Source organism: Haemaphysalis longicornis, unplaced genomic scaffold (genome assembly GCF_048455015.1).
Source record: "Haemaphysalis longicornis isolate Haplotype H1 unplaced genomic scaffold, Haemaphysalis longicornis Haplotype H1 scaffold_9, whole genome shotgun sequence".
Classification (NCBI taxonomy): Eukaryota; Metazoa; Arthropoda; class Arachnida; order Ixodida; family Ixodidae; genus Haemaphysalis; species Haemaphysalis longicornis.
The window spans coordinates 19,977,002-19,993,207 of record NW_027526460.1 but is presented as its reverse complement, the minus strand read 5'-3'; the positions used below and the strand labels follow the sequence as shown (position 1 = coordinate 19,993,207).

Below are 16,206 nucleotides of genomic sequence, written 5' to 3'. Positions count from 1 at the left end.
TTTTCCCCCTCGTGATTATATGATATTCTTTCCCGCAGCACTGTTACAACAATAAATAAACAAATCTGCGATGCATGGAGGCATGTGAGTTCTTCCACGCAGGTAACAGCTCCCCATGAAAGCACTGCTGTCAATCAGCCCTGAGTCCGTACAGGATTGTGGGGTAATTGGGCCGACACTAATAACCCAGAACAACGAGTCACAGGCGGCTACCCCACCTTATCGCTCGCGCTTGCCTCAGTTTCCCAAGAATTACCATGGGTGAAGTCACGTTTAACCTCGGCGAGCTGTCACGACCGCAAAGAGCCGTCTGTATTTTTCTTGCTCCTCTCACTTATCGCGCACATCTTGGCATTTGCTTCGGGACAACAGACGGAGGAGCTCCATTTCGGCGATTAGCGGCAATTGATAAGATGCCGCCTTGTAAAGCAATTAGAGACTGCAGTTCTACAGCTGGACCACCAAGACTTCTCTCGCGCCGCTCCCGACACCCTGGAAAGCTTGGAAACGGGTGAGCGACATGGTTTCTTAGCACTTGCACGTCGCGCCTTCGCCTTGGTCGCGTAACGTTCATCGCTGTGGTGTGCTCTAAAGGAAGAGAAATAGGAACTGAAGAAGATGAGGAAGCTATACAATATTTGTATTTCTACACTTGGGTGCATCTGTTATCAGTGTAATCGTTTTTTTTTTCTTTTACATCTCCGTTTCTCAACTGGTTCCCGCTGTTAATCACTCAACCACACCAAATCAGAATCAGAATCAGAAAAGGATTTTATTATGCAATGGATAGATTACAAAATGTTTGTATACAGAAGGAGGTCCCATAGGATAATATTTCCGCTTTCTTCAATTGGAATTCCGATCATGCGACCACCAGTCCTCGTTTTTACGCGCCGATTGTTGCCTACATATCCGTACGTGGCGTACGCTAGGGCGGAATATTACGTAAGGCTGTGCAAAGCTTTGATGGCCACGTGCCCAATTTGTGTCAAACAGGTCTATTTATTGGCCGCCGAACACACCAGACACGGAGAAACAATGAAATATGTCTGATATTTCATCTTTTTCAGTTGCAGTCTGAGCAGCGGTCATGCTGCGACCGTCTTTCCGTGAAAATAGGGCGTAACTCATGGCGGGTTCGCACGCAGTAGCTTACTTTAACGGCTCTGACGCAGCGTACTAAATTTTTTGGTACTACGTTTCAATATAAGTTCTATATAGCTAATGCAAGTGGTACTTAGAAGTGGAACTGTATTTTTTTTACGTATCGAGTAGTACGTAAGGATACCCCGAGAGGAATACTGAAGGTCAATAGCACATTCCAAGGGACACCTGCCTTGTGCGGTTGAAAACGACACCCCGGATACCAGTGCGCTGTGCACAACCATCCCAGGAAGACTCCCTGGGACGAAAACAAAAACAAGTAAGACTTATCCTAAATGCCAATGCAGGCATTGCACATGATATTCAGGTCTTAACAAGGTCAAGGGCAGTAATCAGAAAATGGTAAGGAGCAGAACAAAGTTCGGTCACCGGAAGGAGAAGATGAAAATAATTAACAAAAAGAGACCTAACTTACCGTCAGTAGTGCAGGGATTCAAAAAGATTCCCCCTGATTCCCAGAACAAATTTGAGGCCTTAATCGGAAAAAATGATGACTTCGTATACATACTGTGTGATAACCTGATAACAAAAAAATCACAGTTGGCAGCAGCTGCAGGAAGAAGAGAACGTAGGAAAGAAAGAAATAAACTGACTAAGAAAACAAAGAACGTAAATAAAGAAAGGTATATAGACTAACAAAAAAAAAAGAACTTATTGCGGAACGCAGAATTATAAAAGTGTCTGGGACAGCAGAAGAATCCCACGGGGTTGTCGAGATTGGTTAGCAGAAGTAAGGATAGTGGCGTTCATGCTTACCGTAGAGATTAAAAAAAAAACGTTAAAACGAGTAGGAAGTTTAAGGGTAACGAAGAAGAAGCTTGCTATTTGCAAAGACAATCTATGCACGTAGAAACAGAACTGGTAACATTACGAGCTATGGGGCCGGGATAATGGAAGTAGCAAAAAGCAAAGCGCAACTGATTCGAGCAATCTAAAAAGTGATAAAAACTAATGAAGTACCGGACGATTGGCGTAAGAGCAGGATGAAGCTGATCTATCAAGGTAAAAGAGACAGGGCTGATGCCAACTCGTACAGTATTACAGTTACCTCAGTGACATACAGGCTGGAAATGCAAGCCATAAAAGCGGAACTACAAGCGTTGATAGAGGGGAATGGCTTACTGGGAGAACTGCAACATGGATTCAGACGAAGCGGGCGCTTAGAGGACAACCTATTTGTTCTAACCCAATGCACGGAGGTGCCAAAAGCGGCCGTTATGGATATCATGTCTGAATATAAAGCGAGCCTACGACAATGTAGATACAGAACTTCTATGGAGCCTGCTTGAGTGGGAGGGATTAGGTTAGGGCTTTATAGAGCTGCTGCAGAGAATTTACAATGAGAACGAGGTGAAAATTACCTGGGAGGACCTAAGGGCACCGAATCGATAGTTATAGATATTTAAACCAGTGTTGTCTTTTGTCTCCATTGCTGTTCATGCTGTACGTGGCAACATTAGAAAAAAAGTTTGAAGACAGTGAAATGGGTTTCAATTTATGTTATATCCGCAAAGGACAGTAAGTGGAACAACATATCTCGGGTCTGATATATGCAGATGACATAGTACTATACCAGCAGATAGCGACCAGTGTCTGCAACAGCTCACAGATATGTGCGGGGAAGAAGCCAGTGAGCTGGGGTTAGGGTTTAGCACAGCAAAGTCTGGAGTTATGGTCTTTAATGACGCCGCTCGTAAGGATACGGTATTCGTTCAACAAGCAATAATACCGCGGGTAATGAAATACAAATATCTGGGCGTTTGCATAAACGAAGGCCAGGCCTATCTAAAAACGCATAAGGAGTATTTAAGAATGAAATGAAAACGAAACGCATCTATCATGAAGCAAAAAACACTATGGGGATATAACAAATAAGAAATAGTGAGATGAATCTGGTATGGTGTAATGGTACCGGCACGCACCTTTTCAAACGCAGTAGTGTGTGTCAAATCAGATATTCAATCAGGGCTAGAAGTGAACCGGAGGGTGGTAGGTCGATTGGCATTAGGATCCCACAGTAAAACAACAAATGAGGCACTGCAGGGAGGCATGGGATGGGCCTCCTTTGAAGTGAGAGAAGCGCAGAGCAAAATATGTTTTGAAGAACGACTTAGAAATATTGATTGCCAGAGATGGGCGGCCAGAGTGTTACCGTATCTTTACATGAAAAGCGTGGGCACATAGTGGAGAAAAGAAACCAAAAGGCATAGGACAAATTATATGAAACATGGAAGCGCAGGGGAAACGACCAAGGCAATAAAATATGAAGATGAAGAATCAAAGACAGCGACCTGGAAAAAGAGGATGGACGCAAAGAAGAGTTTTGATATCTACAGAATCGGGAAGCGGGACATCATGAGGGAAAAGTTCTTTGATAAGTGCATGGCTTTTTGAAGCCCGAGCGAGGTGCTTGCGGACAAAAAACGCTTTTCCGCGTGCCGATACAGGAAGAACTGTGCACAGGTTAAGGCAGGGAGCCAGAAAACATGCACATATTGTAACAGAGTGCAAAGGTATCCGTCCAATCCTCAGTGAGGGAGACATCCAGCTTCCAGAAGCCCCTAGCTTTAGGGTTAACGGAAAAGTGAATTGGAAAGCAGTAGAGGTTAGCAAAAGAAGGTTAGAATGTTGGTGGGGAAAAGAGCAGAAAAGAATCTGGGACGACATACGAACAAAGAAGTGAGATTAGCACAAAAATTCCGTAAAGGCTTTGTTTAAATGACGAGGTGATTGCACAGTGGCGTTAAGACTAGGTCGCTGTGCAACGCCACCCCGTTACAAATGGGAAGCCGATAAGCACCATCATCACCATTAAGGACAACTTAGGCCAGCGCAACGAGCCTTGGAAACAAAGATAACAGAAGGGACGCTTAATTATGTAGGAAACGAGCCTATCTGGTTAGGGAACAATCTCCGATGTAAAACATCATAGCTCAAATTAAGAGATGGTTTTGGGCTGGATGTGCAATGCGGAGAATTGACACGAGGTTGGCCATTTGGGCAACAGAGTGACTGCTGGGAGACGGGACTTGAAGCAAAGAAAAACGATTATTCGATAGAGGTGTCAAGTAAAGAAATTGCAGAAATTCTAAAGGGGGGCATTGCGGGACAAATGCGCAAGTGTCTCTGCTGATACTCCGAGCCAATTTAAAGTCGGCTTCACTGCTATACACAAACGCGTTGCTGTGAATACATTTTGGGGAGCTATTTAAGCAGTTGATATCGAAGTATGAAGGCCCCGAAGCATTTTATTGAACACCTCCATAACCCCCCTTGTATTTGTATAGGGCGCTATACACAAAGTTGTACATTACAAATGCTTTAAATTTTTTTTCAAGGGAAATACAAGCAGGCCTACGTGAAAATACCAAGGCCCTGGGCGTTTTAATATTATCATTTTAGTATGCGGCGAAAATGTGACGCATGCGGCTTTACAGACTGCCAGCTAGACAGACGGGTTTCCTTGAGCAAGCATAGAAAGCATTAAGAAATTCGGGGCAAAAAATGTATTCAGACATCGCAGGTTAGGAGTGGCTGGAAGTTTTGGGAGAAACATTTGCCATGCCGTGGACGCAAATATAACTGCTGCTGCTGCTGGCTGCTGACGACGACGATGACGACGATGATGATGATGATTAAGATGGTTGTTGTGGTGCCTCCAGAAAGAGGATAGTCTGTCTGTGGGTCGTTCACCTAAACAGGCTGCTTCAACGTAATCTCACATAACCCGAGCAAACTTACACCAGACCTGGCCTAACCTAAACCAAATCTAAAACTAATTTAAACCAATCCTAACATAATCTGACTGAACCTAAACAGGTTTTTCTGAATCTTTTTTTTTTTAATTCAAAGCACCCTGATGCGACGGAACGACCTACGAAAAAACTCTCCCTGTTCTTGCTGCTGTTGCTATTGTTGGCGGTGGTGGTGGTGGTGGTGGCGACAATGATACTCGAGCTATATGCTTTCAAGTAAACAATACAGAACTTTTACTTTTGCTGTAATCCGACCTAATAACATAATTTAGGGCTGCTTTCTCGCTACCACAAAAAATATAAAAGTAACTTCAAAAGTATTACACTAGTGTCAAAAATAGCTCAATTACTTCTGGTACCAGGCAATTTCAACTCTACCGAAATTGTATTTTGACTCGAAGCTCAGTAACCTCGAACAGGCGTATTTTCCTTCCCCTTTTTTTTTTCGCTGTTTTCAGGGCACAAGTCTTCAGTTGAGCCCGGTGAGCGCGCTGTGAGGGAACCAAAGGGATACCTTGCGGCAGAAGAGGATTCGTCATGTTCGCTTTCATCGACCCAAGTCTGCTACCCATTAAAGCTCACTACTTCCTCTACGTAGCAGGTAATCGTCCAATGTACAGGCTTACTGCGCCCGATTACTTTCCTGCAAACCCCATAATTAAGAAGGGGGACATGGCAACCGACGCGTAACTGTTACGCAACAGGTGGTCCCCTTGAGAATAATTACTGCGGACACAAGTTAAGTTTGTGTTGCCATTCAGCGCAGTACACGAGTAACCGTTTGAAAGCGATGAAAACTGCCGTTACCCAAAAAAATCCAGACGAGTTTCTTGGTTAGGCAACCACTGGTACTACTTTGCGCTGTCCATTTTGTTGACATTTTTTAATATTGTGTGCCTTAGGTTGCTGCCGACGAATTTTCACGGGGATTAATTGCCGTATTAAGCATGACGAGTGAACCATCAGAGACTTTTTGCTTATCGGGTCGCTAAGGCAGGAACTTCCCACGCAAGTTCTTAGTAATGCACACGAAAACAACCTATAGGTAGAAAGATCTCGAACAGATCAATAGAAATTCACGTAAAAGTCGATTGTAAAGAAAAACGTGATGTCAAAGCTAAACCGTTTTGTTAATTGTCGTCGTAACGCGAGTAATTCCGTAGCGACAAGCGGGATGAACAAAGATCGTCTTTCCCGGCCTTTATCAATGAGCGGTCATCCAGCGCGCGCGTGTTCCATACCAACCGCCCGCCAACCATGAATAAAACGTGGGTTAGGGGGTGCGTAGACGGGCTTCGCGTTTAAAACCTAGATGTATCGATACGAACTCGCCCGACAGCCATTTCAACGTTCTGTACTCTTACTCTCTTTCTACGTATAAATAAACATGACTTGTCATTTTCGCGCAGCTCAAGCCAGCGTGCTCCCGTATCTTGCCGCCATGGGAAGGCACAACGGCATACCGGAGTCCAACATCGCCTACATATTCGCCCTTATCCCTATCGGGGCCATCTTCGTCAAGGTCTGCTGCGGCTACATCGCGGACAAGACTCAGAATGTTACCGCCATACTTCTCGTTCTTAACGTCGCTCTGCTAGTGTCCGACGGTATGGTGTTCTTCAGCGGAAGAGTTCAAGACAAGCCACATCCACCCGTCGCATACCTCGAATGTCCCGTAGGCAATCTGACGCTTGCCGATCCTTTCGTAAACTGCACTGACCCGACGCCCTACCAATGCAGCCTGGAAAATTGCACTCAAAACCTTCCCAGCAGAAATTTCAGCATTTCCGTCTACGGCAACGTTTCAGAAGCGACCGGCGACGCCATCTGCCCGGTGCCGCGAGGGAACGGCACGAAATCCTCCGACGTCGCGACCCAGGTCTGCCGCTTTGTTTGCGCGTGCCACGAGGCTAAAGACAATAACGTGAACTTCAGTTTGTACGTAATATTTGTTGCCATCGCGTTCATGACCGGCGCCAGCGTGTTTGTAACCACGGACGCGGCCGTATGCGAAAAGCTTGGCGACCGGGCCAACACCTTTGGCAAGCAGCGGATCTGGGGCACCATCAGCTGGGGCATCTGCAGTCCCATTGTGGGAATCGTGCTGGATGCGGCCAACGCGGCAACGGACAACCGTGCCGGCTACACGCCGTGCTTCTACATCTTCGCCGTGCTTCTCGTGATGGACATTGTCCTACTGCATTGCACGCCGCGCTTGGTGATGGGAGCTCGATCCACGAGCTTCTTCAAGGACATCAAGACCATCTTCGGGGGTGTCGAGGTCATGGTCTTCACCCTGTGGACGTGCTTCACCGGTGTGTTCTTCGGCGTTCAAGCTTCGTACAACCCCTGGTTTCTGGAGGACATCGGAGCACCGAAGCTGGTCATTGGACTCGGCTATGCAATAATGACTTTGCTTGTTGAATTTCCGCTACTCTTCGTGGCGGACAAGATCCTGATTCGGATTGGCTACTTCTGGTCGTACTGTCTGTCGTTCGCGGCTTCCGCGATAAAGCTGATCGCCTACTCCTTCCTTGTCAACCCCTGGCACGCGCTGATCATCGACATAGTCGGTGGTGCGTCCTTTCCCCTGGCCTTTGCTTCGATGACGGTCTTCGCGAGGGAGAACGCACGCCAGGGCACGTCGGCGTCCGTGCTCTGCGCCCTCAACGCCTGCTTCGAAGGAGTCGGTTCGTAAAGTTTTTCGCACCAAAATTCACCTTGAATGTTGATTTAGCAATGCTAAATTAGGCCAGATGGCAGTTACATAAGTGTTGGAGGCTAGGTGCTTGCCGGGGTACGTAAGCGATTTTATCGAAAATCTTCTCCAATGCTTACTGACCGCATTTGTGCAGCTCTCGGTATGTGCCGGTCGACGTTCAGTGAACGGATGTGCACGTCTGTGTGTGTGCGCGGGCATGTGTTCGTGCGTACGTGTCTGTGCGTGGGCCTGTGTGTGTGCGTTTCATTTTAAAGAGAAGCTCTATATGGCTAGGATTCCGCGCATTTTCCCTGTGCTTGTGCAAAAACGTCTTTCGGCAAAGCCGACTTTATTGAGAATGCTCAGCGCAAAACGGCTGTAAACATCGTTTTATCAAAGATCTTCCCAAAAACCGTTATCATATGACAATGGAACGCTAAGGCAACTTTATCATTACTCCGGGTTTCATCCCTTTGTCATAATTAGCTAGTTTACTGTGAAGTTGTAAACTTGGAAGATTCCATCTGCTGTAAATACGCGAGCATATACGGGAGGTGTATGGTTACAAAAAGCGGCTGTAACTCCTGTTTTGCCGAAACTTCCCAGCAAACACTATATGACAATTGGCCGATAATGACTCCATAGTTAATCCGAGCTTCATTTATGCGACACTTGGTTTACACTAAATGAGTTTGTATCTTTTTTCAAAATTCTGCATCACATCTGCGTCGTGTGCTAAACAGCTTCGCATGGTCATCGCCCTTCACACGGTGGAAGGACTCATGATTTTTTTCTGCTCCTGCTGATTTGTTGATATTATTTGAGAAGTTTATTGGCTTGCCGTAGCACTGCAAGCATATTCCAGAACGTTTGAAAATTTAAAATGGGTGACTTAAAAACTTAAAAAAAAAAGAAAAAAAAAGATGGCAGCGATGGCGTAGAGGTAGAACACCCGCCTCGCGTGCAGAAGGCCCGTGGTTTGAATCCCGGTGCCGGACAATTCCCACCGGATTAAAAAAAAAAAGGAAAAAAAAATCCGCGTATTGATGGAATTGCACAAAGGGGCTTGGGCTGCGGCCTGACCCCGGCGACCATTGCCGGTAATGCACTCCCTCACCAGAGCAGGATTGGCCACCCTGGTGTAGTAACGGCCACAACCTCCCATGAATACACCAATACAGATAATGAATAGCAGCCTACCATTGTCGCTGAAGAAGAAAGTGTATGACAGCTGCATCTTACCGGTACTCACCTACGGGGCAGAAACTTGGAGGCTCACTAAGAGGGTTCAACTTAAATTGAGAACGACTCAGCGGGCAATGGAGCGGAAGATGATAGGTGTAACATTAAGGGACAAGAAGAGAGCGGAGTGGGTCAGGGAGCAAACTGGTGTTAAAGACATCTTAGTAGAAATTAAGAAGAAGAAATGGACGTGGGCAGGGCATGTAATGCGAAGGCAAGATAACCGCTGGTCATTAAGGGTAACAGACTGGATCCCTAGAGAAGGCAAGCGTTGCAGGGGGAGGCAGAAAGTTAGATGGGCAGATGAGATCAAGAAGTTTGCGGGGATAAATTGGTCACAGTTGGCACAGGACCGAGGTAATTGGAGAATAATGGGAGAGGCCTCTGCCCTGCAGTGGGCGTAGATAGGCTGGTGATGATGATGATGATGACTTAAAAACTTCTAAGGCAATTGCTTTTCCGCAGAAAGTCTAAAATGGACACACCTTAAATATTTTGGCGGTTTCAAAGTTAAAGGCGTTGAAATTAACTTCTTGTTATTCTTATTTCATTTTTGTTTGACTCCCCATTACCATTTCCTTTGTGCAAAGCGTAAATTGTTCTATGTGTTGAACAGCGCAGTAAGTGTTGTAGCCAATGTACGGATGACAATTTTGTCATGTAAAAAAAAAAAAACGTATTCCTGTTTTCCTAATGGTGCTCAGGACGACAGGCACTGCTTTTATTTCGTTAACATATCGAACTTTACCAAGACCTGATGCTTATTTCCTGATAGACAGAGTCTGAGATGCATTTCATGTGAAGACGGCGCACCAGCTGGCTTCACGTGAAACTGTGCGTTTTTCTGTGCCCGTCTTTGTGAGCAATACTCAGCGCGACTTCCCATCGAAAGATGTCATGCCAACTAGCCCAAAACCAAGCATTGTTGCGATATCAGCCACCTTTCTTGCCAGTTATTGCTATTAGACTCTCCTATAATATGTATACATCATCCTGCAGTCTTCTCCTGAAGCTCTTGACGTTTTCTTCAACTGGGATCCACGTGCATCAGAAAACGCAACAAAACATTGATGTGGGCTGAGATGCTTGCTTTTTCTCTCCTCGCAGGCGTAGTCGTCGGGAACTTCGTGGGCGGGGTAAGCTTTGAAAAAGTCGGCGGGAAGCTGACGTTCCGGTACCTGGGCATCGCGGCTGCTGCCTGTGTTGTCGGCTGCGGTCTTTCCGGTGTCGTCGTTCGGAAGCGGTATCCACGGGAATCGCACTGGAGAGCTTCCACCGCGAAGCCAGGTAAAACTCCTTCCTTCTATACCACGGAGTCAAGATTTTGAAGTACGAAACTGTTTTTAAGCCGCTCATCATGATACAACATCTAAAGCTTTGCCAAATCCCCGGTCAAATTTTCGTGGCTTCAAAAGCAAGCCCACTGGTATACTGTAAAGCTATCATACGTTACGAGCATATTTATTTGCCACAAATCCCACATGTGTCTTCAAAAAAGTAACGTACCCGCCGCGGTGGCCCAGCTGATAAGGCGTTGTGCTGCTGAGCACAAAGACGCGGGTTCGATTACCGGCCGCGGCGGCCGCTTTTCTGATGGAGGCGAAAAGTAAAAACGCCCGTGTGTACGAAGCTTCGGCGCACATTAAAGATCCCCAGGTGGTTAAAATTAATCCGGAGCCCTCCACTGCGACGCGCCTCATCGCCTGCGTTGCGTCGGCGTGTTAAACCCTGCAATCAATCAATCAATCAATCAATCAATCAATCAATCAATCAATCAATCAATCAATCAATCAATCAATCAATCAATCAATCAATCAATCAATCAAAAAAGTGACGTTTACGAGTTCAAATGAGTTGGCCGAAATTACTTGGTACTTCGTCGATGAAAGCGCGATAGCACGACGGCACCACGTTGCAGCTTAACACATTCCAAAACATGCGGTGTTCTAATCATCATGTTGAGAAAGAACCGCGATTACAATTCACTCAGAGCGCCTCCTAAGTGTCGCCTGTATAGGAGATATTAAGTCTAAACCGCTAATACCGCCAGCGATAATTATTCATAAAAAAAAACTGTGGTTGATTCCTGTGTCATCGGAACCGGTAAAACACGAAAGTGAAATGTGCAGCGAAATCTGCAGCTGAGCATGATTTGCGGGTCGGCGGCTGTCTTGTGGGTGTGCTTGGCGAGCGACGTCCTGCTGGCGGGTCGCTTCGGCAAAGGTGTATTGCGTCATTTCCGTGATGGATATGACGTCAGTGAAATGTTGGTGTATCGCGGCATAAACTTTATGGCGCTTTCGTGTTAAAATACAAAACCCGAAAACAAACAAACTTAAGTTAACGTACAGCCGGTAAAAGGCTTGTCTATAACACAGCGTTCGTACTCTCAGCCCTATCCTGCCCCGCCGGAGCGGGATTTGAATAAAACTACTGCGGAATTATGAAGTCTTAGCCCTTCGCTTTTGCCTCCGACATGTTTGGAACGAGTATGTTTCGGCAGTTTTCGGATGTAGCTGGTTGAAGTTGAAATCGCTGTTATAGACAAGCGTTTTACCGGCTGTACTCTTTAGTACTAAAGGTTGCTGCCCCTCAAGAAGACCCTGTGTGCAGGCGTGCACTCTTTACAGGCCACTTGCTTCGCTGAACTGGCGTCATTTCCGTGATGGATATGAAGTCAGCAAAATTTTGGTGTAGCCAGGAATAAAACACTTTCGTGTTAAAAATGGACGCGTACCTGCGTGCTTCGTTACCAAATAACACCGTCTACTCTCTGCCTCTTCCACCCCTCACGCTGTTGCCCTCCCCTTTCCTCCTGCAACGATGGATGCAACGAAGATTTCCTAAATTCAGTTTTCCCGCTTTGGTGTTACTTGCGCGCCATCTTTTGGGACAGCGCGCTTTTGTCTCGCCGCTCTTCGACATCGTTTTGAATACTTTGTTATTATTTTTATTTGCTATCATAAAAACAATTCGGCGTATCTTTCTAACTAAGAGAACGGTGATAATTTGCCTCAGGTATGGCTGAGGTTTCTTTTGCGTTGAAGAATTAAGGATACGCGTGAGCCATGTCAGGAGCTCATTTGTAGCGAAGCAAGCAGATACGCGGACTTTTTGTAGCGTGAGCTACACTGGCCGAGGTTGAGCAGTTTCGCTGGGCTCCTGGAGAGCCGTGCTGCGCATAAGTGAGGAGCAGTGACTCTCATGGCGCACAGCTGGCGCGCCGGAAACGCTGCCGCCGCGACTGGTTTGGACTGAATTGGATTGGAAATCGTTTTAGCAGCAGTAAGCATGATAATCAGCTAATCCTAGACAACCAGGGAACCTAAGAATAACCAGCTGAACCTTCACTCCCGCTACGTATATCCTGGCATAGCCGAGTGAAGCCACTGCTTTTTTTTTTTTTGGGGGGGGGGGTGTCTGAGCGGAAAGTACGTTGAATCGAGAGAGAGCCAAACCAAAATTTTTGTGCTTAGGTAGCCCAAACAAAAATATACAGTCTTTAAAACCGCTGTCCGACATATGCAACCCGTCCGCGCTGCGCCGAGATTAAATATGCACATTCCGCGCCCGAGTGCGCCTTCGCATAAGTAACACCTGGCTTAGGTGTTGCATACCTCAGTATTGTTAGTGCGCTGCCTGTGGAAATTTCTCGGCAGGAACCACCTCCTAAAAAAACGCTCTTCGCGTTAAGCAATGTTGCAATAGCAAATCCGGCCTCCCCCGTTACCATATATCTAGCGCACTCTTAAAAAAAGGTCGTGACACTTATTAACAGAACAATAACAAGTTACATGTCCCAGTATAAACTATATAAGTACATACAGTCAAACCCGTTTATAGCGAACTTCAATATGCACCGTGATTAGTTCGATATATCCAATAGTTCGATATAGCCGAACCCGCCTATAACGAGCTTATTGTTACGAGTTCGCAATCCACTGGAGCCCCCCGCCGCCTCCCCAACTCCGCCATCCGCGTAGGCAGAAACGAACACAGTACAGTAGCCATTACCATACCAAAATAATCAATTTATTGCAAGTATCAAAGCTACTTTCCGCCTTAACTGCCCACGTTGCAAAAAAAAAAAAAAAAAGCCGGTGATTTTTGTTTTCACTTTCGTTTTGGCGGCTTCAACTAGCGTAGCATTCTCTACACGAAACATTGTTTGCACCAGTTCGAGTCCGCGTCCTCAAAAATCTAAGAAGCATTGGCGGAGCACATCGACTGCCGAAAGCGCTTCATTATAAGCGTCGGACGGATTTCACTCGCGACATCATCGGGAACGTTGGCGAGCTCTTCCCACCGTTCACCGATGCTGCTGTCTTGGTCCGGACTCGCTGACTGGGCGGGTTCCGTCGCAAGTCCCGCGCATCGGAAACAGTTACGGAAAGTATTAGGCGTCACGTCGCTCCATGCGAGGCGCAATGTCTCAGTCGCCGCTCTTGCTCCGTGCTCGCGGCCAATCCACATCTCAATCGCCGCTCCGAGAGCATGCATTTCGGCGGCCATTCTAGGCGCCCAGAGTTCGATATATCGGATGTGAACTTCGTTATAAGGAATATGTTTCCCATGTATTTCCGTAACTGAATTATTTTTGTTCGATATATAGCATAATTCGCTCTATCCGGGTTCGTTATAGCCGGGTTTGACTGTAATGCTTCTACTAACTGGCCATGCATAACCTAGTAAAAAACTACGTGTGACAATGTGGATCGGCTGAGCGTGCAGCACGATATAGACACATTCAGCCCGCACATATCACACTTAGACAACAAACGAATTGAGCAAGAAAACCAGCGGGGTGCACGGGGAGAGCGAGTATAACTTAGTTACCTTAGAAGTACATCTGCTCTTTTTGCTTTTATACCCAGCAGCGGAAGTTCCTCTGGTAGAGTCGGTGGGCTTGTTGCAAAAATCAAATATTTCAGCGATAAATTTAGAATTACGCATTTTAATGTGGTCATATGCAAGTCAGCATGTGGATTTGCACTGAAACCTTTTTAATCGTGACTTGGAGTGGGAAAAGGGCTGTAGTTATTATGTTCAACAATTCATAGAATTTTGTTACGATCACTTAAAGTTAGTGTCAAACAAGCAGCGGTCACTAAGTGCACGGTCTAGACTAGTTACGATAGCATTTAGGTTCCATACTTAGTGGCAGACCCTGCGTACCGTTCTTCGGGATAGTAAAGTTCGGAAGGAGTTAGTAAATACAGCCGTTGCTACCCTTTTACGAGTTTATTTGCTAAGAATGAGTGTCTACATTTGCCGATGAAGTAATCATACCGTTTACAAGGCCAATCTTGCCTACATGAAGCTGCTTTGCATGTGCCTTACGACGATCAGTTTATTTGTTCTTTGTCCACTTTTCTCCGCTCAAAATTTTAGGTGAACCACAGGACACATCCTCATGGACGACCATCGCATCGTGAGAGGAGCGCCCGCTAATGGTGAATCACGCCCGGCGGTGAAGCCCTTGCCACCAGCGTTCCAACAATGGCGGTTTTTAGCGCGTTTGTTCGGCTGGCGGCTGCAGTGCATCCAGTTTTATAATTTCCTTTGTCGAAAAGAACCAGTGACGCTTGGTAAACGGGATGCCGGCGGCATTATACGTTTGACGAGACTCATCGCCGATACGGGAACCTAACGAAACAAGCAAAATACTGTTCACTTCTGATGCACATTTTAAAATTGCGAAGTTAACAGGGACAACAGAGTCTCAAGGTCTGTGTATAAGTCACAATTTCAGTAAAAAAATGACTGAAGATCAATTTATCATTCTTCAAGAAACTTTCTTTTCTTTCCTCAAGACGTGAGAGTGCTTAAGGTTTCGCATCGGTGACGAGGTCATCATAATTTTAACACAAATTTTTGTAACAGTCATTTATCTTTAGGGATTCAGAACCCTACAAATCTCCGAGTTACGTTCAATAATTACAGTTTATTGTTAACACATCGCGAATAAAAAAGCGTTTCGACAATGGAAGGTAATAGAAAACGAGGTGTTACTACTCTTGAGTTCTATTCTTGGATTTTTCTTCGTGCTGTTTTGTTCGTAATGTTTTTGTTTAACCAACCGCATTACTCAGCGCATGGCTGAATCGTTCTGCTGCAGTGCTCAAAGACACGAGTTCGACTCCCACCTCGGTGGCTGTCATCGCCTGACGAACAACGGCCGGAACGCTAGTCGCTGGGCCGACAGCCGACGCCATCATGTGCCCAGCGGAATCGCCATGGCGTGCGCACATGGACGCCGTTCGGCGGTGAATTAGCGCTCTGCAGTGCATCAAGGCGCTTGAAGCGGTCGACACACCGCAGCCTTGGCACAGGGTCGCTAGGAGTAGAAGGGACATTCGGGGTTGTCGCGGGATCGACCCTCGGGGTGGGCGGACAGTGCTTGACCGCAAAGCCTTACATGTCTCACCGGCGGTGATTTTTGGAATCTAACAGCTTCCTTTTCGGCCACTAAGACTTTTGCAAATGTGCCCCAGTATCAAGTTTGTTCGCAAACCCAACATGTGAATCATCCTCTTCCTCATTCCAAGCATGTATTCCTTGGACAAAAGCGAGTCTGCACGGAATTACGCAGATGCAGTGACGGTACATATCGCGCTTGCTGAATAGTGGATGGCTTTACTTGACCTTTCGTGGATTCTGTATAGAGGACGTTTTCTTTCTGCACCAGGAATAGTTGACAAAATATACACTGTCGCGGAACTGTTCGCTGCCACACACACACACACACACACACACACACACACACACACACACACACACACACACACACACACACACACACACACACACACACACACACACACACACACACACACACACACACACACACACACACACACACACACACACACACACACACACACACACACACACACACACACACACACACACACACACACACACACACACACACACACACACACACACACACACACACACACACACACACACACACACACACACACACACACACACACACACACACACACACACACACACACACCACACACACACACACACACACACACACACACACACACACACACACACACACACACACACACACACACACACACACACACACACACACACACACACACACACACACACACACACACACACACACACACACACACACACACACACACACACACACACACACACACACACACACACACACACACACACACACACACACACACACACACACACACACACACACACACACACACACACACACACACACACACACACACACACACACACACACACACACACACACACACACACACACACACACCACACACACACACACACACACAC

At 46.4% G+C, this 16,206-nt stretch overlaps 1 protein-coding gene across 3 annotated transcripts; it reads left to right on the top strand.

The window, feature by feature from the left end:
* Window positions 1-352: 352 nt before the first annotated feature.
* LOC144153853 (major facilitator superfamily domain-containing protein 6-like) lies at window positions 353-15,629 on the top strand. 3 transcript variants are annotated; one of them, XM_077685582.1, is made up of 6 exons: window positions 353-511; window positions 5,378-5,520; window positions 6,329-7,609; window positions 9,970-10,149; window positions 14,254-14,315; window positions 14,981-15,629. In XM_077685582.1, the coding sequence occupies exons 2-5, from the start codon at window positions 5,457-5,459 to the stop codon at window positions 14,295-14,297; spliced, it is 1,569 nt and encodes a 522-aa protein (XP_077541708.1). In that variant the 5' UTR covers window positions 353-511; window positions 5,378-5,456; the 3' UTR covers window positions 14,298-14,315; window positions 14,981-15,629. The 3 variants fall into 3 exon arrangements, with proteins under 3 accessions (XP_077541708.1, XP_077541706.1, XP_077541707.1); XM_077685580.1 differs by lacking the exon at window positions 14,254-14,315; XM_077685581.1 differs by lacking the exon at window positions 14,981-15,629 and having other exon boundaries at window positions 14,254-14,636.
* Window positions 15,630-16,206: the final 577 nt, after the last annotated feature.

What these genes read in the sequence shown, in the direction of transcription:
- LOC144153853 (XM_077685580.1), top strand. Translation starts at nt 5,457, where the DNA reads ATGTTCGCTTTCATCGACCCAAGTCTGCTACCCATTAAAGCTCACTAC. An exon ending in CTACTTCCTCTACGTAGCAG is followed by an intron (nt 5,521 to 6,328) that starts GTAATCGTCCAA and finishes ATTTTCGCGCAG; the next exon opens with CTCAAGCCAGCGTGCTCCCG. An exon ending in CGCCTGCTTCGAAGGAGTCG is followed by an intron (nt 7,610 to 9,969) that starts GTTCGTAAAGTT and finishes CTCTCCTCGCAG; the next exon opens with GCGTAGTCGTCGGGAACTTC.